The 25,829-nt window shown below is 38.6% G+C and overlaps 1 protein-coding gene and 1 pseudogene across 5 annotated transcripts in view; both read right to left on the reverse strand.

Moving 5' to 3' along the window:
- ALCAM (activated leukocyte cell adhesion molecule) overlaps positions 1-23,873 on the reverse strand; it is a 211,844-nt gene extending 187,971 nt beyond the window's left edge. For 2 of the 5 annotated variants that reach the window (XM_059164260.1, XM_059164257.1), the window contains exon 1: positions 23,279-23,872. In XM_059164260.1, coding sequence (XP_059020243.1) covers positions 23,279-23,351 — 73 coding nt within the window. In that variant the 5' untranslated portion in view covers positions 23,352-23,872. Of the gene's footprint in view, positions 1-23,278 lie in introns of all 5 variants that reach the window. The other 3 variants (XM_059164262.1, XM_059164261.1, XM_059164259.1) reach the window with 2 other exon arrangements.
- On the reverse strand, positions 18,281-18,420 carry LOC131826067 (U2 spliceosomal RNA; annotated as a pseudogene).
- Positions 23,874-25,829: the final 1,956 nt, after the last annotated feature.

Here is a 25,829-nt window from a genome sequence, read left to right on the forward strand (position 1 = left end):
AATTTTTTTCCTCTTTTCAATTATACTTAAATATGTGTCATATTTGAGCTTTCTCTTGGAAGATACAGTATATTAAAATGTTCAGTTTAGGGGCACCTAACAGGCTGAGCCTGTTAAGCATCTGCCTTTGGCTGTAATCATGTTTCTGGGACCCTGGGAGTGAGCTCCACACTGGGATCCCTGCTTGGCTGGGAGTCTGCATCTCCCTTCTGCTTATGAGCTCTCTCAGATAAATAAATAAAATCTTTAAAAAAAAAATTCAGTATAAGATGTTGACAATAATGGCAATAATAATAACAGTTAACATTTTCAAAGCCTGTACACTACTTGCTAGTCATTTTGCTAATCACTTTACAAAGATTACCTCTCTGAGTTCTTTCAACAAATCTCTGCTATAATTACTATTACTCTTTCCATTTTACAGATAAGATGAAGATAAGGAAATTGACAGATATGGAAATTGTGCACTTAAGTAATTTATTTCAGTTATTCATTCTTCCTCTTTTCTTTCACAAAATCCTTAATACAATCATTTAATTTATTGTTTATAAATCTTGACTGTAAAGTTTCAGGACTTTGAGCTCTCAAGAACAAAAGACCCACACTGTGGTTAGAACCATCTGGAATCCAATGACTAAATTCAAAATATACCCATTTTATATTTTAAAAGAGAAAGGAAGAAAAACTTGATTTCTTAAACTAGAATAGAGTTTCCTAAACTAAAGTAGATTTTCCTAGAATTATTTCTATAATCCAATATTAAGCTAAGATTTACCTTCAACGTCCCAACACTCAAAGATCATAGAACATGTGAACCAAGTAAGTTAGTTTCTTCCTATCACTTTACAAATAAGAAAAAGCAAAAAAAAAAAAAAAAAAAAGAAAGAAAAGAAAAGAAAAAAAGAAAAAGCATTTATCAACACATTTATTATCCTTTCATACTCATCTCTAAATTGAAAGAGACATCAGAAAGTCTCTGACTAGAGTATGGAATACATATAAAAATCTCAGACAGACAAGCGGCTATAACATTTTGTAACACTATCAGAGAGAGCAGTTTCTGAATCTTGTCCAAAAGTAGCAAATTCAAGGTCAAGGAACCAGCTTTTTCCTTCGGTAGTTGAATCCTGTTTAGCTTTTACAGTTAGAGGACAGCTATCTATGGAGATAGGAACTCAAGGATCTGTACCCTCATCACAACTATTAATTCACCTCTCCCCTTCCTTCTTCAGACCTTTCTTCATAGCATTCTACAAGGTTTATCAATTTTACTGTTTTTCTCTTAAACCAAATTCAGTTCTCTGTATCTTTATTTAAAACAGGGAGACTGAAATGAAATACAATACTGTACTCTTTTTTTTTTTTTTAAGAGTTTATTTATTTACTTGACAGAGAGAGATCACAAGTAGGCAGAGAGGCAGGCAGAGGGAGAGAGGGAAGCAGGCTCCCTGCTGAGCAGAGAGCCTGATGTGGGGCTCGATCCCAGGACCCTGAGATCATGACCTGAGCTGAAGGCAGAGGCTTAACCTGCTGAGCCACTCAGGCACCCCAATACTGTACTCTTATAAAGTTTGTTCAGTGTTGAGTAAAGTACAAGTTGTGTGTCTCTTTGTCTATCATAATTTCACACTCTGTTAACACTTGCCTATATTGTATTTTTTATTTCTATGGCTCAATTACATTATTTATGGTCTACTGTGACTGGGAATCTCAATCTGGAAAATGTTACATGGCTAGCTCTTAATTGAGCATACTGATGAGAACAAAAGAAGAATAAAGTACACAAAAAGAGACACTACAAACATCACTTTTATTTGGCAGTGGAATAAAATCACACAATACTCATAATCACATGGAAGGACGCCCACTCAGTTCTAACCTAATAACGTCACTGAATAAGCAAAGAAACAGAAAACAGGAATAAGAAATGACTAACCAAAATTTCAGGGCTGCTGACAAAAGCAGAACTGAAACCTGGGGGTCATATTCCCTCTCTGGTCATCTGCTTCATTGAGCCAAAGCTCACTGGAGGTCAGACCTCACTGAGAAGAAAAGCTCCTGGTCCTGGTTACTGCTATTGATTCAACAGTAATAAACCAACACTCACTATTAAATGTTTTCCAGTTTAACCACAAAATAATAAGTTAGTAGAGTGTGTAGACTGTTTGAATAGGGCCTGTTTTCTGTAACTTTTTTCATTTTATTTTATTATTTGTGAAGCAACTATATTGAACAATGTAGTTATGTGGTTAAAAAGTCCTCACTGATTCTGTTGTAAGAATTAATGTTTACTTTTTAAAAGTTAAGTAGTACATTTTGTATCCTGCAACATCCAACGAGAAAAAGCTAATAGATTGTGCAATATTTCCGGAAGGCAAAGTAAATAACTAAAAAAAATAAAAGTAAAAGATAATCTTATGCTTGAAATTGTTTCTGGGTTCTGTTTGATAGTTTCTTGGGTTCTGTTTTGTTTTTTTTTCTTTCTGTTGGTGAAGAAGCCTATTTTATTTTTATTTCCGCCTGCCGTTCCTATAGCAAACTCATTTGGAAGCTCAGTCTGTTTGACTACTAAATATTGCTGTGGGAATGTAATTACTTCTCTCTTACTCCATTTCTCTTATGGAGAAATCTCTAAATTTCTATTTTTAAAATGAACCTGTGTAAAAAGAGGAGTCAAAACTCAAAATTCATCAGTTTGAAATATCATTAATGCTTAATATAATATTAACCACAGTGAGATTCAAACTATTGGGAAAATCCATGCTTACTGCATGACTTGCTCACAGTACCTTTGATGTTTGCTTTTCAAATTCAAGGATTAAGTTCAGAAGGATAGCATTCTAAACATTTGAGACTATGCAGGAAGAAGGAAATATACTAATCATTTCATAGTTCCTGAGTTAGATTTTTATGAGAAGCGAGCAAGCTTTTCATAAATGTGCCTACCTTGATAGGAAAAAATACAACATACTTTTCCACATGAATTTAATTTTTTTTAAAAAGGCCAAAACTCACTGACAAAGCAAGTAAATATAAATATATATATATTTACTTTAATGTGATGACAGGTCAGGTGTAGGCTGTCAGGAAACAGTCAATATCCAGGAGTAGGGAATATGAGGAAAGGAGTAGAAAATGTAGGCTGTGAGGATGGAGGGTGGAGGGTGTGAGGTCTTGCAAAATGGGAAATAATGTCCCTAGCCAGTGAAAAAGGATTTCATAGGGCTCTATTTGTGAATAAACCAAGGAGAAGAACTGGTAACTAAAACCAAATTTCTAGTTTATGGCTGTTCTTGAATATTTCTATTCCACTGGCCCATGCGTGAGCCAATGAGCAGTTGATTCCAAACAGATGCACGAGCACCTGTTGTAACCAGGCATTTTACTGGTTCATCCTTGTCTTCCTAACTCTGCTTTTCCAATATCCATTTCTTGTTCTTTCAAATCTATTCAGTCATCAGACTTCCCTTCCTAGAACTTGAGTAAACACCCACTTATCTCTCTCTTAGACTAATTTCTCTAATTTTCACTTCCTCTACAAACTTGGGAAGTAAACTCTATTCCAGCCCTAAACCCACAAATTTACCACAGTCACACTGACCCCTGGATTTAGAGTAGATCACTCAATAGTGTATTAATAATATACGCTCCATCCCTCCATGGGAGAGGAATTTCAAAAACACGGTCTTCCTACATTCTCACTGGCTCAGGCATGAACCTGTAGAGATAAGATTTCTGCACTCCCCACAGATCTGAGTATACACACATACGCTCAGTTGGAAACTGAAAGGCACATTGTATATTTACTTAATTTTATTATTAAATGAAATTCCTTATCATTACTTAACTCAACTTCTGTTTATCTCTAGAATTCAGCAAATTAATGCCATTCAGATTCCTAAACTTTGATTAAGAACCATGTATTCACACTGTAGACTTTGACAAGCACTGCTAAATTTGGTCAATACTTCCCAGGACTTCAAGAGAGCTTTGCATCAAAATTTATCTGTAAGAAGTTGCTACACAGCCATTGCTCTTCCAGCTTCAAGATAAGAAATTTAGTGATTGTTACTAGCAGGAGATCCAAACTTGGAATTACTAGAATGTATTATCACCTAGGTATCTCAACAAAGCAGAAAAAGAATAATTGTTTTCTAGCATAATGCTACTGATCCACATAAATAATCTGTGGCAGTAACTTTTTTTTTTTTAAAATCGTAATTTCCCTTTCTCATGCTAGTTTCCAAGTCTCATCTTTCTCTTCTTTCTGTAGAGAGGCCCTCTCATTTCCTATTGTACCTTCCTCAGCAGAACAACCTGTCCTCTTAAACATCATTTGTCCTCTCCAGTTACAGAATACTTATTTGTCCTGTGATCACATCCTTTACCATAAAACTTAACTTGTTAAACCTATTTACACAGAATAAAATAAGGCTTGTTGATGATGAAAATTATTTCACCACATTTCTCCTGGACCCTGTTTCCACTCAATTATTTATATACTGTCTTATATGTTTGTGGGAAGATTATTTTGTTGGGTCATATACTGTTAATGTTAAATCTATACTAGATGCCAAGAATCCAGGGGTACTTGGGTGGCTCAGTGGGTTAAGGAACTGCCTCAATCCTGGGATTGAGTCCCACATCAGGCTCCCTGCTCAGCGAGAAGTCTGCTTCTCCCTCTGATCCTCCCCTCTTCAGTACTCACTCTCTCTCTCAAATAAATAAAATCTTTAAAAAAAAAAAAAGGAAAGAAAGAAAGATTCCAAGAATCCAGGCAATATTTGTCATAGGAATGGATAACATTTTTTTTAGTGGTTAAAAAAAATAATAATAATACTGTTTTCTAACTGTCATGTAGACTATGTGATTAATGCAGACCCTTTACAGATCACTGATATGATCCAACCAGTTTTGTATATTTAAAGAAAGAGAAAGTTCCATTTTCTTGGATTTATTTGACAATACCTTTACCCTGACTACGTTTTGATGCATATGTCATATTGCATTCGAAGTCCTATACTGAAAAGGCTAAACGTGAGATTTTATTTTATAATTCAAAAACTAAAAAAGTACAGTTGTCAAATGTAAAACTGGCAATACAAATACACTGATAATTCTTTTGTGAAGTACTATTATACATGTAGTATAGAAGGTTTTCAATAAATGGGATCTGCCATTGACATTGTGCTGGATTTATTTTGGTTTATCTGGGTAAGTACTCTTATAACATATTAGAAAAATATAACAATTCCTGGGTGGGAACTCAGGAGACAACTTGACTATAAGACTTAAGAAGTAAAAAATTCCAAAAAAAAAAAGTAAAAAATTCTTAAAAGAATAAAACCAAGATAAAGATGCTAAAATTCAGGGGCACCTGGGTGGCTCAGTTGGTTAAGCAACCGCCTTTGGCTTGGGTCATGGTCCCGGAGTCCCGGGATCGAGTCCCGCATCAGGCTCCCAGCTCCATGGCGAGTCTGCTTCTCCCTCTGACCTTCTCGCCTCTCATGCTCTTTCTCACTGTCTCTCAAATAAATAAATAAAAATATTAAAAAAAAAAAAAAAAAAGAAGATGCTAAAATTCAGAGTAACTGGGAGGGATACAAAGTAAGGCAAAGAAATAAATCAAGAGCTCTGAACAAAGCTTTAAGGAAAAGGATTAAAAAAATTAAAATTATTTTGCCCAGTGAAGAAGCATCAGACTTAAAATTATTAGATTTTTCAGCTATCAAATATCATCAAATAATGAAATACAGACATAACCCCAATTCTGAACATTTTAGATTAAAAACAATGGCCTAGTTCTTAAAATGATATATTAGTTGCAGGAGCACAAATTTTGTTTTGCAGTAAAAATAAAAGATTTCCTTTTTTTTATGAATATGTCTTGAGTTCGTGTCTGAATTTTAAATGTTTTTGCAAAAGTAATACCAGACTTTCTCCAAATTATCTCTAGTATTTTACTGTTAACAGCATTCAAGGGATGACTCACAATACACAAGTATTTTCTGCAGTACAGAAATATTGCCTGCATGACTAGTTAACACCTTCTCATGAGATCTTTTCTATACTCTTTTTCGCCATATTCTGGAAAATGTCCCGATCCACAGGTTTAATCTAAGAATTAAAAATAAGAGAAATAGGGGCGCCTGGGTGGCTCAGTGAGTTAAAGCGTCTGCCTTCAGCTCAGGTCCTGATCCCAGGGTCCTGGGATCGAGCCCCACATCGGACTCTCTGCTCAGCAGGAAACCTGCTTCCTCCCCTCTCTCTCTCTGCCTGCCTCTTGGCCTACTTGTGATCTCTGTCAAATAAAATCTAAAATGAATAAATAAATAAATAAGATAAAAATATTACCTATCATGTACTGCCTGTTGAGTGAAGATATCCTTAGAATTGTCCTAGAAAAACCTACAGTTTTAAAAATAAGTCAGTTTAAATTAATTTCTATACTTCCCTGGATGATCTTACATTCAATGTTAAATGTTTATAAGCTCTAGAAGAACACAGTTATTAAAGTTTTTATTTTATGTTAGCCTGGATTGGCACCTGGAAGAGAAACTAGGCAAACTCACATCCATTTTTCCATCTTTTTCTTTTTTTTCTTCCTTCCTTCTTCCCACCTTTCTGTTCTCACTGCCTCCCTCCCTCCTCCTCCTTCTCCTCCTCCTTCTTATATTCTAGACATTACTCGGAGCTCACCACTTGAACTGTATTCTTAAGTCCCTTTATCTATTTTACCCATCCCTTCCCTCCACCTCCCCTCTGGCAACCACCACTTTGTTCTCTGTATTTTAAGAACCTGATTTTTGGTTTGTCTTTTTTTTTCCTTTTGTTCATTTGTTTTATATCTTGTCCACATATGAGTTGAAATACCATGGTAATTGTCTTTCTCTGTCTGACTTATTTCACCTAGCATTATACCCTCTAGGTTCATCCATGTTGCTGCAAATGGCAAGAGTTCATTCTTTATATGTCTGAGTCATTTCCATATAGATATAGATAGACAAAGATATATACACCCCACATCTTGATGCCCTCATCTGTGGATGGACATCTGGGTTGCTCCCATATTTTTGCTGTCTAAATAAATGTTACAATAGATACAGGGGTGAATTTATCTTTTCGAGTTAGTGTGTTTGCTTTCTTTGGGTAAATACCCAGGAGAGGAATTGCTGAACCATATAGTAATTCTATTTTTAATTTTTTGAAGAGCCTCCACACGGTTTTCCACAGTGGCTGCATCAATTTACACTTCCACCAACTGCGTGGTTTCCTTTTCATCACATCCTTGCCAACACTTGTTATGTCTTGTCTTTTTTATTCTAGATGTTCTGACTTGAGTGAGGTGATATCTCACTGTGGTTTGCATTTTGCGATTCTGTGACTAGTGACGTTGAGAATCTTTTCATGTGTCTGTTGGCCATTTGTGTGTCTTTAAAATGTCTATTCAGGTCCTCTGCCCATTTTTTTTTAATTGGATAATTTGCTTTGTTTTGTTTGGTGTTCAGTTTGTAAGTTCTTTATATGTTTTGGATATTAACTCTATGAGATATATCATCTGCAAATATCTTCTCCCAATCAGTAGGCTGCCTTGTCATTTTGTTAATGATTTATTTCACTGTGCTTTTTTATAATAAAATGCTCTTTATTTACATAGGTTGACTTCACTTTTGTTCCCCTTGCCTGAGGAGGCATATCTAGAAAAATGTTTCTATGGCTGATGTCAAAAAAATTGCCTATGTTTTCTTCTAGAAATTTTATGTTTTGTGTTTATGAATATGTCTTATTTAGGTCTAATCAATTCTTGAGCATGGTTCAAGAAAGTGGTCCAGTTCTATTCTTTTCCATATTGTTGTCCAGGTTCACAGCAACATTTGTTGAAGAGACTGTCTTTTCACTATTGTATACTCTCACCTCCTTTGCTGTAGATTAATTGACCATTTGTGCATGGGTTTATTTCTGGGCTCTGTATTCTGCTCCATTGATCTATATATCTACTTTTGTGCCAATACCATAATGCTTTGATTACTACAGCTCTGTAGTGATCTTGAAATCTGGGATTATGATACCTCTTTGTCAAGATCGCTTTGTCTATTCAGCAGCTTTTGTGGTTCCACACACACTTTAGTATTACTTCTTCTAGTTGTGTGAAAATTTTGTTGATATTTTGACAGAGATTGCATTGTATCTGTAGATTGCTTTGGGTGGTATGGGCATTTTAATATTGGTTCTTTCAAACCATAAGTATGGAATATCTTTGGGTAGATACTAACTCAATTCCATTTCTCTTTATACTTCATTTGCTTAGCTTGAGTAGACTATGCCAAATATTGTTTTTGTGGGTTTTGTTAAAAACCGTAATTCAGGAGACTTATCATTCTTAAATTTCTAAAAGCAACTGAAAATTTATCTCACTCTAACTATTTCCTATTCACATAATACTATATTTTCCAATTTTAAATAAGTTCCATTAGGGTCCCTGAGTGGCTCAGATGGTTAAGCATCTGCCTTCGGCTCAGGTCATGATCCCAGGGTCCTGGGATCAAGTCCCACATCCAGCTTCCCTCTATCTCTGCCTTTCTCTCTCTGTCTCTCATGAATAAATAAATATTTTTAAAAATCTTTAAAAAATCAAGACAGGAAGAACTTTCATTAATCAAGATTTCCAATTTTTATTAATCCATTTATTCAATCAACATATATGTTCTGGGGATATGTTATGTATCAGCAGACATGGAGTTTAAAAAAAGATTAAAAAGACATAGATCCTGCCTACCAGATCTCAAAATTCTCTAAGGGAAGAAGGGCAAGAATATATATGGGCAATAAGTGAAGTGAACTCTGAAACTACAGAGGATAGACACTTTGCAAAAGATCAGGGAAGAAATTTTTGGAACAGATGGAATCTAAGCTCTGTTCTGAAGGACAGGGATACTAGTTACTCAGACAAAGAAAGGGCTATGGGAGAGGGTGTGACAGACAGAGAGTGTTCCAGAATAAGACAGTGACAGGGAACAATATACCCATAGCACATTTAGAAGTATGGCTGGGGCATGAAATTCCAAGAAAGATTGTGTTGAAAATATAACTAGAACCATTAATGCTATGCTAAGTATTTTGTATTTTATACTTATTCTAATGGGGAGCCACAGACTTATCTTAAGCAGAGGAAGAATCTATCCATCTTACATCATTTTGGTGGCAGAGAGCAGAAGAGATTAGAGAAGGGCTAGACTGAACTTTGAGAAATCCATTAGACTATGCTTATTTTTATACTTCCTTAAAATATTAAATCACCATGCTCTCATTTTACTCTGAATCCACAGAGTCTACATATACCTGCCTTTTAAACACACATGCTTTCATAATCCTAAATTACTTCTCACCTACTTCCACTAATGACCTACTTCCACTAATGACCTAAAACAACAATATGTTCTCAGACGCTGTGAACAACAGCCTGTAAGGTGTCTCATTTTCACCTTTAAATTTACCTTTAAATTTAGGTTTCAACCTCAGAATTTCAATGCAATGATGTTTCATTATCAGATGAGAATTATGTCATAAGTAATATGGTACTTCCAGTTAGTGGATAAAGTCTGGGAATTTGTGGATGTCTTATTTGTGTTATAAAGTGAGTAGATTCAAGGTTATACCCAAAAAATAATATGATGTCACTATCATTCATGTGCCATTTCTTGAATGGGAGAAAAAAGGCGTAGTGAAGAAGAGCTATAGCTGGCAATTTTATAATTTTGAATAACCTGAGGTCTCTCTTTTTTATGTCCTCATGGGAGTAAATTGGATTTATAATCATATTTTGGGTAAGGTGGAAAGATTGAGATTAAATAACTGAATAATACTAACAACTTATAAAGAGTTTATTATCTGACAATCACACTGTTGAATGGGCTTATCCCTACCCCACAGGTTAGGACAGAAGGGTTAAGCCATTTGCCCAATGTTACCTGATTCTTAGGTGGGAAAGAGAAACATGGGTTTCAAAACCACAGAGTTTGGCTCCAGAGCCATATTCTAACTCTAATCTATAATGGAAAGTAAGCACAATAAGACAATTACTTACTTGAAAGAATCCTTAAAACTAAGAATAAGCTACACGCCTGAATCCCTGGGTTGCTCTCTTAATAGCACAACTTATTTCAAGACGAAATGTTTAAAAGCTGTCTCTGTGCTGGCAATTCTTAAAAATGCCAAAGAGCTGGGCCCTTTCTTTAACTTACAGCATTTTTAGTAATAAGTTAGGAGAAATAATGTGTGGGATTACACAATATTCTGTAGAACAAAAAAATAATTCCCATTTTGAATTTTAAAAAAGGGATTATCATTTTAAATGTTTTTTTTCCCTTAATTGGAACTCCAATAAGAGTTATTCCTTACCATCAATTCAAACTTATACAAATTTCTCTAAATGAATGTATAATTTTGGATCTTAGCATTTTTAAGCTTCAAAGATCTTAGAAATCATATGATACAATACTTCATGACAAAAGGGAATCTCATAAAAGGTAAATTAATTGTCAGAATCACAGAGAGATAATGGATCAACTTAGATTAAAAATATAGTTGGGGTACTCTAAATCAAGCGGATAACTGGGAAAATAAAAAAAGGGAGAAAGATATAAGTATAGACAGGTTCCATGTAGAAATCTATAATCATTTGGTTAAAAATCTAGGCAGAGCCATCAAAAAGGATGAATACCTACCATTTATATCGATACGTATGGAACTGGAGGGTTTTATACTACGTGAAATCAGTCAGTCAGAGAAAGGCAATTATCACATGGTTTTACTCATATGTGGAATATAAGGAACAGTGCAAAGGATCATAGAGGAAGGAAAGGAAGACTGAATAGGAAGAAATCAGAGAGGAAGACAAACCATCAGAGACTCTACCCTGGGAAACAAAATGACAGTTGCAGAAAGGGAGGTGGTTGGGGGGACGGGGGTAACTGGGTGATGGGTATTAAGGAGGGCACGTGATGTGATGAACACTCGGTGTTATATGCAACTGATGAATCATTGAACACTACATCTACATCTGAAACTAATGATGTACTATATGTTGGCCAACTGAATGTATATTTTTTAAAAGTCTAGGCAGTGAGGAAAAAAAACAGCTATTTCTCCTCTCCTATCCAAATATATAGACATTTCCACATAATAGAGAACACAAAAGTAGTTATCAAAAAATTCAGTATTTTTTCATTGGAAATAAACTTTGTTCTCCTTTGATGCCTTGCTATATATTAGAAGTATGCTTTACAGGAGTATAACTAATTTCCTCTAGTGATTTATTATCCAAAGGATACAGAGCGCTAAAAACTAGGATTTTAAAGCATATATTATTTGTAGAAGCACTTCTGAATCCCATTAATAAGGAGATTACTCAATTTCTAAAATATCATTAATATTCAAATTATAGATTCTTAATAATCTCACTATTAAATTAGACACCACCAGATAATCATAATAAATAGAAGCACCCTACAGTGTTCATAAAAGGAAAGTAGTGGAGCTCCCTCTATTGATTTATAGTTGAGTAAATGTGCCTTGTATATAAAAATCTTAATTTTATCATCAAAATTATTATATAGTAATCATAAAATTATAATAGTAAATTACAATAGTAAAACTTTTTCTTTTTAAGGTCTAATAGGTTTAAATTATAGAAACACATATACAATTATCAATTTCTAAGGATAACTTTATAAACTACAGATGTCCTTATAATTTTAGAGCATATATTCTTTCTTAATAGTTTTGGCTTGCAGAGATCACATTTAAGATTATAATTTTCAATTTGTGGAAGGTTTTTTGTTTTGTTTTCCTTGAGTTGATAAAACTGAAATTGTTTGACAGATATTGGGACTATAAAACATTCTAACAATAATATGAAGTCCAACTTTGTTATGGAAGTCTCCCAAAATGCACGTAGATGGAACTGAAATATATCTTCCAATCAGGAAATGAGGTATTTTCACATATTTTTTGGTGTGAATAAACTGACATAATTATATGGTTACTAAAAAATGTGATTCATAACAATTATCGCTGAGAGTCCACTGGTGTCAGGCAGTGAGAAATGCTATATACTCATCTGATTGGAATATCCGTATCAAATGAACTTGGTAATATTGTTATCCTCATACTACAAATCAGAAAACAGACACAAGAGCTAGAAAATCAAATTAATACTCAGTTCCACCATCCAAGCCCTTGGACTCTGGTGCAATAGGACCTAGGCTATGTATTGATAATCTGTGAAATCTGTGAGCACTGACATTCCATAAAAATTAAGCAAAGAATTATTTTTTAAAATATCATAGAGGTGGGGCGCCTGGGTGGCTCAGTCGGTTAAGCCTCTGCCTTCGTCTCAGGTCATGATCCCAGGGTCCTGGGATAAAGCTCCACATTGGGCTCTCTGCTCAGCAGGGAGCCTGCTTCCCCCTCTCTCTCTGCCTGCCTCTCTGCCTACTAATGATCTCTGCCTGTCAAATAAATAAATAAAATCTTTAAAAAAATATATCATAGAGATATAACCATACTATCTACAATAAAATCACTATTCAGGCAGTTCAAATCCTTTCTAACCAAATATTTTGGATCGATTCTAAAAAATAATAACCTCTAAACTATACCCTGAAATTCTACTTTTTTATTGTTTTATCATTTATTTTAGGAAGGAAACATACTTCTTATTAGCAAAGAGAAAAACAACTGAGCAGATGCAGGTTTTGTTTTAATAAACATATACTTATTTGTCATTCTACTGTGATAAGAAAAGCCATTCTATCTCATACTAAATAGTCATTTCCAAAAGAAAATTTCTATTTGAGAACTAGATTACCATCCACTACGGTTGGGTTGAGTAAAGGATTAATCCAACAGAGTAAATGCAAATATGTATTTCATTTTACTCTTAGATCTGATATTTATTATTCATATTTAAAGCATTATTCATATTTAAAGCCAAGCCCATCTCTGCAAAAAAAAATATATAAAACCTATGTCTTATAACCAACACAAGCATTTTTCTTCAAAGTGTCATACCTACCACCGGGTAGAGAAAGTGCTTGCAAAATAAGGTATAAATGCCACAAGCTGAAAATAAACTAAATGCTAGGCAGAAACTGCTTTGTTTTTGAAATTACAGTTGTGCATATGAATATTAATTCCATTATGAATACTTGTTACTTTGTTTAAAAAACATTCTCAGCACATGCTCATTAAAAACTCTGCATAGACACATTGTTATATTTTTTATATAGACATGGCAATAAAACTATGTCTTACTTTTTTCTGTAAAAGCTCTAAAAATTACAGGGTAAAACATATTTAATGACACTAAATTTTCAGATGATACTTTTTATCCACTAGTAAGCAATTCCGATGAGCCTGTTAAACTTGTTGAAGATTGTTTAAAATACGACTTACTTAAAAATAACTGAAATCTGTTTAGTAAGACGCATTATGAAGGGTTTACGAAATGGCACTGGTTAATTCACCTACACAACGTATATCATACTTACAATGAACTAACACAAATATTTGGGAACCATCTGTGTAACATAAAACAATATCAACTATTCTTAAGGCTCACATGCTATTGTCTCTTAATCCACTGCTTTAGTTAATCTGATTCCACAGAGTATGAATCTTCCAAAATGAAAGGAAATATGAACTTAAATTTAAATAGTTTATGTTCTAAAAGTTAGCCATCTTATGTGGAAAGAGCAATGATAATAATTCATAATAAATGTACTTCTTTCACCCATTTTCAGCCCTGATACATGTGTCATAAAGCTAAGCACCGAACTATCTAAAGGTTTTGCCTAACATGTGAGCATGTGTGTGCCTATTACTCCTGTAATTCTCATTTTTCCCATTGTTTTAAATAAATAAGAATCAACTTATTATCCTGTTGGGTTTTTTTGAAGTTACACTTTCTCCATAAGTCTATACTATTAATATACGGAAGGGGCATCCCCATGTGCTCTTGTTGGGATTTTAAATATATACACTCTTTTTTAATTGAGAAATAATATATACCACTGTATTCATTTTATATATAATACAGTGATATATGTATATATTGAAAAATGATTATCACCTCATTACCACACAATTACAATGTCTTTCTTATTATAAGAACTTTTAAGATCTTCTCTCTTAGCAGCTTCCAAATATCTAATAGAGTATATACTCTTTGAATTGTAATTTTAGAATTTTTTCTAAATGAAAAATGCATATATTCTTTGACTCAGCAATTTCACATTCAGGACATTTCCTACCAATGTAACAGAACATATGCACAAGAACACGTATTAGGATGTTCACTACAGTCATGTCTGTAACAAAAAAGGCTGGAAATATTCTACAGTTCCAAGAACCGGGGAAATGGTTAAATTAATTATGGTATGTACAATAAAATCCAATATACCTTCTCAAATGAAGTAGAGCTGTATGTGCTGATATGGGATAATCTCTTATTCTTCAAAACGTGCTTGTTAAGTAAAAAAGGAAAGGTACAAAATGGCATGTATAATATGTTCCCACTTGATTTTTTTAAAGGTGGAAGTATATACGCAAATATTTGCTTGTATATAAGTATTTGAATAAGATCAAACAGATCCTCTCTGAACTCTTCAACTGGTGAGTAAATTAGGGAAATCATAGGAAAAGTATTCAAAAGACTTCAAAGAATTCCTGGTGACTTCCAGGACTTAGAAGCCATGTTCCTTCCCATGTTGACATCATAACTCGTGCTATCCTCTCAGCCCATACCTTTTTGCTTGATTATTCCTCAACACATACCTCAGATGTTACTTCCTGAAAGAACCTTTCCAAATTTTTCCTGAAGTCCAGACCAAATCTGGACATTCTGATATAAAATGTTCTTTAGCTGTTCTTGTAGTACCTAGCAAAACTTCTAGCAAATTATATAATTAGTCGACTGATGTCTATTTCCCAAAGAGAACATAATTTCTTGGCTTGACAAGACCTTAACTGTCTAGTTAAGTCACTAGGTGTCTGTCTAACCTAGACAGTCTAACCTAGTCACTAGGTTTATTGCAGTATCCGAAACACCAAGCACAATGCTTTGTACATACTGAGCACTCAATAAACATTTATTGAATGGTGTTACACATGGTTAATTTCTAGAGTTTTTCTAAGTTTTTATTTTAATCCCATTTAGTTAAGATACAGTGATGTATTCATTTCAAGTTAATTTACATGAGTTTTAATCTTGGACTGAGTAACAATGTGACACGCAGGCAAGTACCGAAGTAATTTTAAAGTCCTATAGCTCCAAACCTTGAATCTATGAGTTCAGACATAAATGAAACTAAGAACATTGTTGTCTCAAACAACTAGCTAATTTGCTACGGAATTTTAGGTAATCTTTTAACCTGTGGCTTCATCTATTTCAGCTGTCAAATAAGAAAACTGAACCAGATGAACATCTATGGCAATTTCTCTTTTTTTTTAAATTTTTTAAAAATATTTTATTTATTTATTTGACAGATTGAGATCACAGGCAAGCAGAGAGAGAGAAGAAAGCAGGCTCCCTGCTTAGCAGAGAGCCTGATGCGGGGCTTGATCCCAGGACCCTGAGATCATGACCTGAACTGAAGGCAGAAGCTTTAACCCACTGAACCACCCAGGCGCCCTACAATTTCTCATTTTTTCCAACAATACCTCTTCTATCGCATTTTAGTTCTAACCATGATTTGCAGGCCTTTAACCCTTCAACGCTGTGCGCACTCTCTTCCACTCTGTCCCTCCCTCTCTCTCTTCTCTCTCTCTCTCACACACACACACATACACACACACACTCACACTTTCCATAATTTTATTTCAGGAGAAGATAAGGGTTCAGCCATAGTATAGTGCTTTAATTGACAGTGCTTGAGTCTCTATCATCTCTCATATTTCTTGCCGAAGGAGCTAGAAGAGGAAGATATAAACAATGAATATGGGGCTACGTAAGGATACTTGCTGCTGTCACATCACTCACTGGTTGATTGACTGCCAAAATGATACTAATTCTCTCTCCTGGTCTTTATCCACACTATTTGCCAAGTGTTTTTTTAGCTCCTTTCAGTCAGTAGGAGGAGATGACTTCCCCATTCTTGAATATGAGCTGGACTTGGGACTTGTTTTCACCAACTGACTGTGGCAGAAATGATGGTTTGCCAGAAGAAGCTTTCCATATTTCTGCTTTTTCTTAGAACCCTGCTTCCACCAAGAGAACAAGCCTAGGGAAGCCTATTAGAGAAGAGTCGATTTTCCCTGAACTACAATCAGTGAACTCCCAGAAGCAAAGCTGCCTAGCCTGACATGGAGCAGATTATAGTAAAATGAAGATGTCTAACTAAAGTAAAAAAAAAAAAAAAAAAAACACCCAACTCTCCAGACTAAATTGCCAGAATGCAAAATAATGAAGTACATAAAATGGTTGCTGTTTAAACCACTACGTTTTGGAGTGCTCTATTACACAACCTACTTATTTGATGTACTATGGTTCAAAAATTCGGTAAGACTAGCTACACATGCTTTTATGTTTTCTTCTTGATTTGGAAGTAGGTAAATTCCATACCCATAAATCCCCCACCATTAGGGAAAATACTTGGGAATGTGCTGATAAGAGTTTTAGCCACCGTGACCAATGTCCTCTCCCTTCATTCTGCCTTATTAATGAGGACAAAACCACAGCATCCCTTACTTTGTGTGCTTAGATAATATTCTCTCGACCTTTCCCACCGCCACTCCCTTTGGGGGTTTTCTGAGTATCTGAAACATTTATATAGATGAACCAAATAACACATGGATGCCTAATTAGAAAGCCTTGGCACGAACTGCGATAGGCATGTTGTTGGTTGCCCCAAGCCAGTTCTCCAGTTGTAGCTGATAGAACTGTAGTTTACATGTACAAAAAGACTTAAGCGTTTCCTTCAATTGCACAGCTATCCCTGATAATTATTTTTAAATCCAAATAACAGTGGAGCTACCGAGAAACTTCAAAGAGAAACAGAACTGGAATTGTACAAATGGCTGAGAAGGGCTTTCAGGATCAGACTAAAACCAGCCTTCCCCGGTAAGAAGTATTGCTCCCAGGTGAATTTCAAACACCATTATTCTCTTGGTCTATCAGGTCAATTTGGTTTCCACACCAAACTATGGGATCCTTAATGTTTTACATCCACTGCAATAACCTCACATCTCTCCTATACTTGATATTAACGGGGTTTTGTGACCTCTTGTTGATATTTCATTGTACCTGATAAATTTTAAAAAGTTAGAAATATGCACTTTGTCAGGATGAGAGTACTTATAGTTAAGTAGTCTAAGACAGACATATCAACAAGCATGCCATTAATAATCATGATGGCTATATAATTTGTCCTCCAAATTGCACTTTTGAGGGTGAAAAAAGGTATCATTAATAACTGAATCAGGACATCAGGATAAACAGGACTGTCGTGTGTATACTGGGATGTATGGCTCATGAAGTAATAGAGGAGGAAATTTTAGGGGGATGAAGTATTGGGGCAGGGCTGGCTAACAAGCCAGAGAGGGTGGATAGGGGTCTCATTTCTGATTATTCTCCTGAGTTCAGTTTCATTACGTTGCAATACTATAAATTCTTAGACACAGACATGTTTATTGAAATACTTAAACTCAAAGACAAATTAAGTAATCCTTCGATTAGAACTGCTCTGGATTGGACTGATTTGATCATATCCTTGAATGTTATGGATAACTGAGAACCGACTAGATAAATAAGAGAGGAAGCACTAAAAGCTAATTTCATTCTTGGAACATACACTACAATAATGGACTATGATAATAGGTTATCATAAAACAATTACTGAATATCACAGCACATTCAGAACTAGTCCTAGCTGAAATATATAAGATATTACAACTAGTAATAAGATGGGGCGAAAAGCATATAAATTTTGTTATTTAAACAAAGAAATCAACTGGATGAAAATATCAATAACTCCAAATACATAATACTTTGTACACTATAAGGATACTTGCAATAACTGTAGGATTTAACCTTATCCAACAGACAATAATATCCTCTTCTTAAATATAGAAGATATATGTTAGTCTTGACTTTATTCTTCACAGGGAAAATTCTGCCCCAAATAAAAAAAAAAGAGAGAGAGAGAGAGAGAAATATAAATGAATTTTTCCAGTCCTTTTCATTTCTTATCGAAAATAAAAAGGAGCTGATATCCAAGAGTAAATAAAGTCATCACCCACCACTCTCAAAGAAATTTTCTTCAATATTTCACCGAATTAGCTCATTTCCTAATATGCCATATACATTTAAACTGATAAGAACAGATACTACACTTGATCTTAGCCAAAAGGCCGAGAAGCGATGCCATATACATTTAAGTATACGAAATGAAATGGGACTTTGTGAAAATCTAACAATGAAGAATAAAATTGACTTTGAGAAAAGTTAAATTCAAGTTTCTATGTGTACACCCTATTTTAAAGTTTTTTGAAGATTTTATTTATTTATTTGAGAGAAAGCAAGAGTGAGAGAGATCACAGAGGGAGAGAGAGCCCAATGTGAGGCCAGATCCCAGGAAACTGAGATCATTACCTGAGCCAAAGGCAGATGCTTAACCTACTGAGCCACCCATATGCCCTATACATACTATTTTATCATAGCGGCACCTGTGTTGCTTTCCTGCATATTTGGGATATATATGCATGTGTCTGCTTGAGTTAACAGCTGCTGAAAGCTGGTTCTCTTTGGTGATGTCTTATGCTAAATAAATGGCCAGAACAGAAAAAAAAGATGTTTAAGACTATGAGACAAGGTGATTATAAAGCATTTAAGATACTGTATGACAGGAGCACCTGGGTGGCTCAGTGGGTTAAGCCACTGCCTTCGGCTCAGGTCATGATCTCAGGTCCTGGGATCAGAGTCCCACATCGGGCTCTCTGCTCAGCAGGGAGCCTGCTTCCTCCTCTCTCTCTGCCTGCCTCTCTGCCTACTTGTGATCTCTTGTCTGTCAAATAAATAAATAAAATCTTTAAAAAAAAAAAAAAAAGATACTGTATGACAAAACACTGCCATCTAACACCAAGTAATGCTGACAATTTAGTGCTCAATTTTACAAAGGCCTATGTTTAGTGACATGAAAACATAAGGGGGAAAAAAGGAAAAGGAGAAAAAAGGAAAAGAAAACATATTTTACCTGACTTTAAAAAGTGGTCAAGGTGATAATTAAATCTAACAGTGTTTTTCCACGAAAAATAAAATAGAAGTCTTAATATAGCATGTTTTCATTGAAAAATTCAAAATGCTGAGCAAGGGAATTACTAATTTAATCAAAATCAGAACCATACATTAAAAAGGAAGAAAATTTACAAATGGGAAATAAGAAGGAACAGAAAAACAGCTTTCCCAAAATCAGAACATTCTTATATGGCATAACTGAAAACCGAACATGAGTGCTGACTCCAATTAAAAAAAAAAACAAAACAGTAATTTCTGGTAACACATAAAACTATGAAAGTAGGTTTTTCTCTTTTTAATAAGTTAACAGGAAACAAGCATTCTCTTCCAAAATTCTATTTAAAAAGATAAGCTAGACTGAATTTTCTAAAAAGTCCAAAAAAATTTGGAATTGTGTCACAAAAATATTTTGGAATTGTGTAGATATTAAAACCATAGGAAAACTTTTATTTTCTATTTCCTTCTATATTGCACTTAAAACCACCTTGCAAGTCAACTGTTTTGCTTAGGGGCATCTTTAGGGTATGTATACACACAGGCTTTGTCACATGAACATACAAACATCAATCATCGCTTACGTTTCATTCTCGGAACTGCATATGTAGTTTAAACAGAGGCAATCTTCCTGGAGGGATGGGTTACCCTAATGGAGTTTTCTGAGACCTAATAATCTTTCCCACTGTTAGGGTCTCTTTTCCCAGGACAGTGAGAGACAAATTCCTCTCTATCACACTTTTTTTTTTTTTTTTAATAGCCCTGTTCAGGCATGAAGGACTAAGCACAAGATATTATAATGGATTTATACAAGTGGGAAAAAAGATGGAAAATTTGCAATTGGGTTCCCTAGCAATTTTCTAGCAACACAATTTATATGAACTGTATCCATTCAGTCTGTCTGAAAGCATTAGAAAAATACAATTGGATAATGACTCTGCCTTGCCCAAATCAGCTTTTTACCTTAGGTCATCAGAAACAGTTTTGAGCTAAAGAGATCTCAGAGAATAGATCTTTAGTCCACTGTTTTACTTACACATGAGACAGCAGAAGCCTGAAAATGGGAAATAACTTGCTCAAGTGCCCAAAGGTGAATGATGCTGAGCCAAGCCTAGAAAAGCAGTTTACTGAAAAGAGTACCCCATTAAGTTGTAAACTGCTATTGGATTAAATAAATCATCAAGGAAAAAGCAATATTTACCAGCAACTAAGCAGTTTGCAGTTTTTAAATTAATACATTTTAGTAGTCCCAGATCAGGCAGTCTGCAAGGACATCATTTGAGTTGATGCTTTCCCCAAGGCCTACTGAGGTAAAACTGCATGTGTTGAGAACACAATATCCAACTGGGGCAGGGGTGGGGGGCGGGGAGGCCTTTAAGTGTGCTTATGTCTTAGAATTAACCTTGTATCAATGACAAATTAAGAAAAATTCCTGAGGGCGGGAACACAAATTACCCAAGAGAAGAAACAGTCAACTGCAGGGGTCCCACCTCCTTGTAAATAATCAAGGAAAGCATTTTTTAAAGCAATACAAAATGTCACCACAGGCTGACGCTCTTTCTACAGGGATAATGAGATTCTTGTTTCCTCCGATGCTGAGCACTTAACTTCAATTGCCTTCATCTCCGAATTCAGTTTCTGTGGCTCCTGCATATTCTCCCCTCCCTTCAAAACAGGTAACATGTCATGCCTACACCATTCAACGACTGTGTAGCCACTACAGACCGAAAGACCTGAAGGGGCAGTTTCACAAACTCGAATTTTTGTTCTCTAGGTCTCGACACACACTACTAAAAGTGCTCCGGAAATGAAGGGCAGCAGGCGGGTAAGTCAGTTAGTCGCTTTGATGAAGCCAGCCCACGGGCTCTGCAGCCCTACCGGGCTCAGCTATGCAGAGGGCTCCGAAGGAGGCGCACTTCCCTTGCAGGACTTGAGTCTGGAAAAGGCGCTTTTAAGTGCCACAACCCTTTCTTTTAAAACACTGTGACACGCACACAGGCCAGCCCGATAAATTCAAGGAAAGCACTGATCTGAGAGGCTGAGGTTTTTGACCCTCAGATCGGCCGAGGTCGGCCGAGCGCGGCAAGAATACTCCCAAAGCGCTCACTGGGTACTGGCTGGAGACGCGAGCTTGTGGCTCCAAACGAATCACGTAGAAGGAATCCTGAAAGGGGAACCTGTCCCTTTTTAGCAGTTCAGTGTGAGGAAGAATCTGTCCCCCGAGGTGGCTCAACGGAAAATAAATACCGGAGCGACCGCACGGAAAGGGGAACTGGGCGTGTGCGAGTGGTCCCGGGGTGTGGGTGTAGGTGAGACAGCCCTCTCCAAGTGACGAGAGGGTTAAACTGAAAACCAGCGGTGGGAGGGTGGGATCTTTGCTTTTGGCTAACGACCTCACCCCTTCCACCCTCTTCTCCCCTGGGCTCCAGAGTGAGTACCCTCTCCTCCCACATCGGACAATGGGACCTTAAAAGAGTGAAATACACAATGTGCCAAAGTCGGGGGGAGGGGTCTCCCATTCCCACCACCGGGTGTTCTTACCCCACCCCACCTGCTCGAAATCCGGTTCTACTCGCGTTTCACAGGCTCCGCCCCAGAGCCAGAGATTGTCACAGATGCCTCTTTCTCTAGCCTCAGAACTGCAGGTGAGCTCATTACCTCACCCAGAAATGTAACTTTATCATAAAGAGATCCGGAGAGGGGGCCCCCCTCCCCCGCACCACCACCACTAGCAAACCCAGTAGCAGCAGTTCACAAACACTTGTGATCTTCGGATTCTAGCCCCCAGCCTCACTTTCCCTCTCTTCCTGGGAGAGATCCAGAGGCTTTCAAACCTGCGTTTTTGGCCTCAGTTTGCCAACAGCTGAAGGGATGTGCAGAAATTAAAGATGCGAAAGGGAAGTGAATCTTTCTTTAATAACAACTAAAGAAAAGGGCACCAGAACAAACAGAAGCCGAAACACACACACACACACTAACCAGGAAGTAGGAATTTTACTTGCAAATGTCTACGAAGGGCTGGAGATAAAACTTCAAAAGGAGAAAAAAATTCCAAAAAATTCTCAAGTCTAGCGACAAAATGAACCTGACGCTCCACCAACCGAAGGCGAACGTACAAGATGCCCCGTAAGGACCAACTCGCTTCAGCCGACCGGTAGGTCTCAGGGTGACAGCCCCAGGGGCCGTCCCTAGAGCAGGAAAGGGATTCCCGACTATATATTTTAGTTATTGGGGATTTTGCCTATTTTTCTTCTGAGGCTCAGTACATAACTGAAAACTGAGGCTGAATCACAGGTCCTAAAAAATCCACAAATCGCTCACTAAAGTCTCAGAACCCTGGATGCTAATTCCAGTTGAGGCTGTGTTCTCTGCCTACCACCACCCACCCCTACACTCACTACCCACCCAGACAATGGGGGAGGGGGCGTTCAAACCAGGATTTAAGCTATAGGAGGTTTTTAAGGGAGTGATCAAAGTCCTCCCTTTCTCTTCCACCCCTCCCTCCTTCACCTCCGAGGGAGGGGAAGTTACCGGGGGATTTAATACGAAAAAGTGCGGGCAGTTACTGCCACCGAGCTAAGCGAAAGGAAAACTGCCCCGAGCGCAGTGACGTGGACTTTGATATTCGGAGACTGAAGGAATTGTCAGAGGGCAAGGGCTCGCCGCCTAGGCGGGAGCCGCAGGGGGAAGGAGAGAGATCCAGACGAATCCTGCCCGCGGGGCCCTGAAGCCCCAACCCCGGCAGCACCCAAAGTTCCTGGAGATTTACCCAATGCCCCCCAGTCCCTGCCCAAACTTGAGCCAACCGGCCGGGCCCACACGTGCGGCACAGGTGACTGAACCCAGGGCCAGCCCTGTGCCTGCACCGCCGTCCCCGTACCTCCCCCCACACGCCCGCGCGCACTGCCCCCGAGGTGCGAGGCCCTGGCCCGGAACGTAGAAAATTACCCCCGGCCCACGTCGGCCTGGGGCTGCCCGGAGGCCCCTGCTCACCTGGCCTGAGAACGGCGGCGGAGATCAAGAGGCAGAAGACTAGACGGCAGGAGGGGCCCGCCTTCGATTCCATATTCCTCCTCCTCCTCCTCCTCCTCCTCCTGGGGCCACCGACAGAGTCCGCGCCGCAGGAGGGGGCGTCGTCCTCGGCCCCGCGCAGCCCGCGAGCTCGCAGGTCCGAACGCAGGGGCAGCGGCTTCTCCCAGACCCACCGCCCCCCTGGGCTGTGGCGCGCCGGACCTTCGGATCTCCGCCGCGAGCAACTTTCCACCACGCAGTGCCCCAACTCTTCCTCCCTCCGCTTCAGCCCCTGTCCTCGGCCCCTGGGCTGCTCCTCCCGGCACCGACGACCCTCTCTTCCCCGGAGACACTTGAGTATTTCGGAAAGGTGTCCGTGGATCTTTTAGGCGGGTCTGTTATTCTCCTTCTCGCAGGATAACAGTAATAATGGTAGTGGCAGTGTGCGTCAAAAGCCCGGAGCTAGGAAGGAATCGCCGAGGGCAACCGGGGAGGCGAGTCCAGGCGGTCTCCTCAGGTGGCAGAGCGGTAGCAGCGAACGCGGCGGCGGCGGCAGCGGTCTTCGGGCGGCTCTGCGTGGAGGGACTGGAAGGCGTGTGTAAGCTGCCTTTCTCCTCCTCTCTCCTCCCCCCCGCGTCCCTCCTCCCTCCTCTCTCCTCCCCTCTTCCCAGGACGCGGCGCCGAGCAGGTGGTTGGAGCACCGACCTGCAGCCTAGAGGCGCTGCAGGACCGAGTCGCAGACCGAGTCCAGCTCCCGCGCTCCGCGGGGGAGACGCTCGCCGGATCCCGGCCCCCCCCAGTAGGAGGGGCTTTCCCGTAGCTCCGCCCCCAGGGCCGCGCGCGCCAATAGAGAGCAGACGCCGGAGCCGCGCGCACCCCGGAGGGCCCGCGGGACAGCCTCTTTCCAGTAGCGTTACCCGCGCGCTCTCTGTGCGGACGCTCCTGTCTTGGTGCCCACCCAGCCTCGACAGGGTTCAAAAAAACGCTTGTCCCAGACTCCCATTCAGTGGCTCGCTCCTCGGGGATTTTTCGGCGGTGAGGTTGCAGCTCCATCTTCAATGAAGAGTGGTGGGCAGGACGGTGGGGGTGGAGAATTCCCGGGGCGGGGGCAGGAAGAAAAATCGAGAAGGGGTGGCAGAGGTGGTCACTCGCCTCCGGAGAGTGAAGTGGAACAGCTACTGGTCGGCCGGGGGCAATCCAAATAGTGGGCTCCTCCGCCAAACCCACCTCTCCAGCATCTTTTGAAGGCAGATCCCTTGAGTCGACTGCCCAGTACCAAATAGAAAACATTGACTCTTTCCCGGGGGAAATAAATGAGAAATTTCTAGACTGTACTTCGTCACACGGATTTTCCCAGTGTGTCTACTTGCCAGAGCGTGGTGTGTTTGTTTTTTTGTTTGTTTGTTTGTTTGTTTTTAATTTTTGAATTAAGCGGCGATTTTTAAGTTACAAACAAAATCCTCTCAAGTTACTCAGATGAAAAGCCAAGCTCCTCCTCGTCCACTCCAGAAAGCCGGGCATCCCAGCAGATGGACAGGCTTCTCTGGCAGTTTCTAAGGATTGAACCGTCTCCCAGGCGGAACATCGGGAAGCTGTGTCTTTTTCAGATCAGACAGAGAGAGACCATGAAGGAGTATTTTCCTCTGGAACTCCGCGGTAGAGTTGCCGGAGCCCTAAGTGGCTCTAAATCAGGGATGAGGAATCACAGCTCTCTTCCAGGAAGCATGATAAAAGCGTGGTCCCTGAACCACTTCGCCAGGGCATTAAATAGCCCTTCGTGCATCACAGGGTCACCCCTGCATGAGGCTAGTCTCCAGCAGAGAATGCCAACTGGTAATCGTCACATAGGCGCTTTCATCAGCGGCTTCAAGTCACCAGCTAATGAGGGTGAGGGGAGTTGGAGGCCAGAGAAGCTTATTAAAACAAGCATACACATGCGAGCTCACACACACGCGCACACACACACACACAGTGATCTCTGAATTCTTTTATCTTTTTATGATGGAAACTATTAAGCTCCATCTTCAGTTGTGATTTTTTTTGTCAAAAGCCTGCCTGTCTTGTCTTCCCAGTTCTCTTTATAACAACAAGATTTTAAAGTAGAGCTCTTAACATTTTCCCTTTCAAAATAAGTAGTTTTTCCTGCTTCGATTTAATATCAACATTTTATTTACATCTTGTGAGCCAATAGGAAGGCTAATGCTAGGAGACAAATGCCTTTTAATTCAGTGTTTCATAAGCTAAGTTTGAATTGCTGGCATTCCGAAGGGATCTCATAGAATTCCTTTAGGAAATTGTTTTTCTCTTAACAGAAACTTTCAAGTAGCTTCTACTGCAACAAATCATTCCTAACTATATAGTCAACATGGATCCCCCACTCTGTCTACCTGACCCTCTTTGCTTTGGGGTGGGTGTTTAAACATCTTAATCTCTTAAAAAAAAAAAATGTAGATAAAGACAGACTGACTTGGGCTCTGACATTCACTAGCTGCACGATCTTGGATGGTCAACTCACTTAACCTCTCAAAGCCTT

The sequence above is a fragment of the Mustela lutreola genome, chromosome 2, assembly GCF_030435805.1.
Source record: "Mustela lutreola isolate mMusLut2 chromosome 2, mMusLut2.pri, whole genome shotgun sequence".
In the NCBI taxonomy this organism is placed as follows: domain Eukaryota; kingdom Metazoa; phylum Chordata; class Mammalia; order Carnivora; family Mustelidae; genus Mustela; species Mustela lutreola.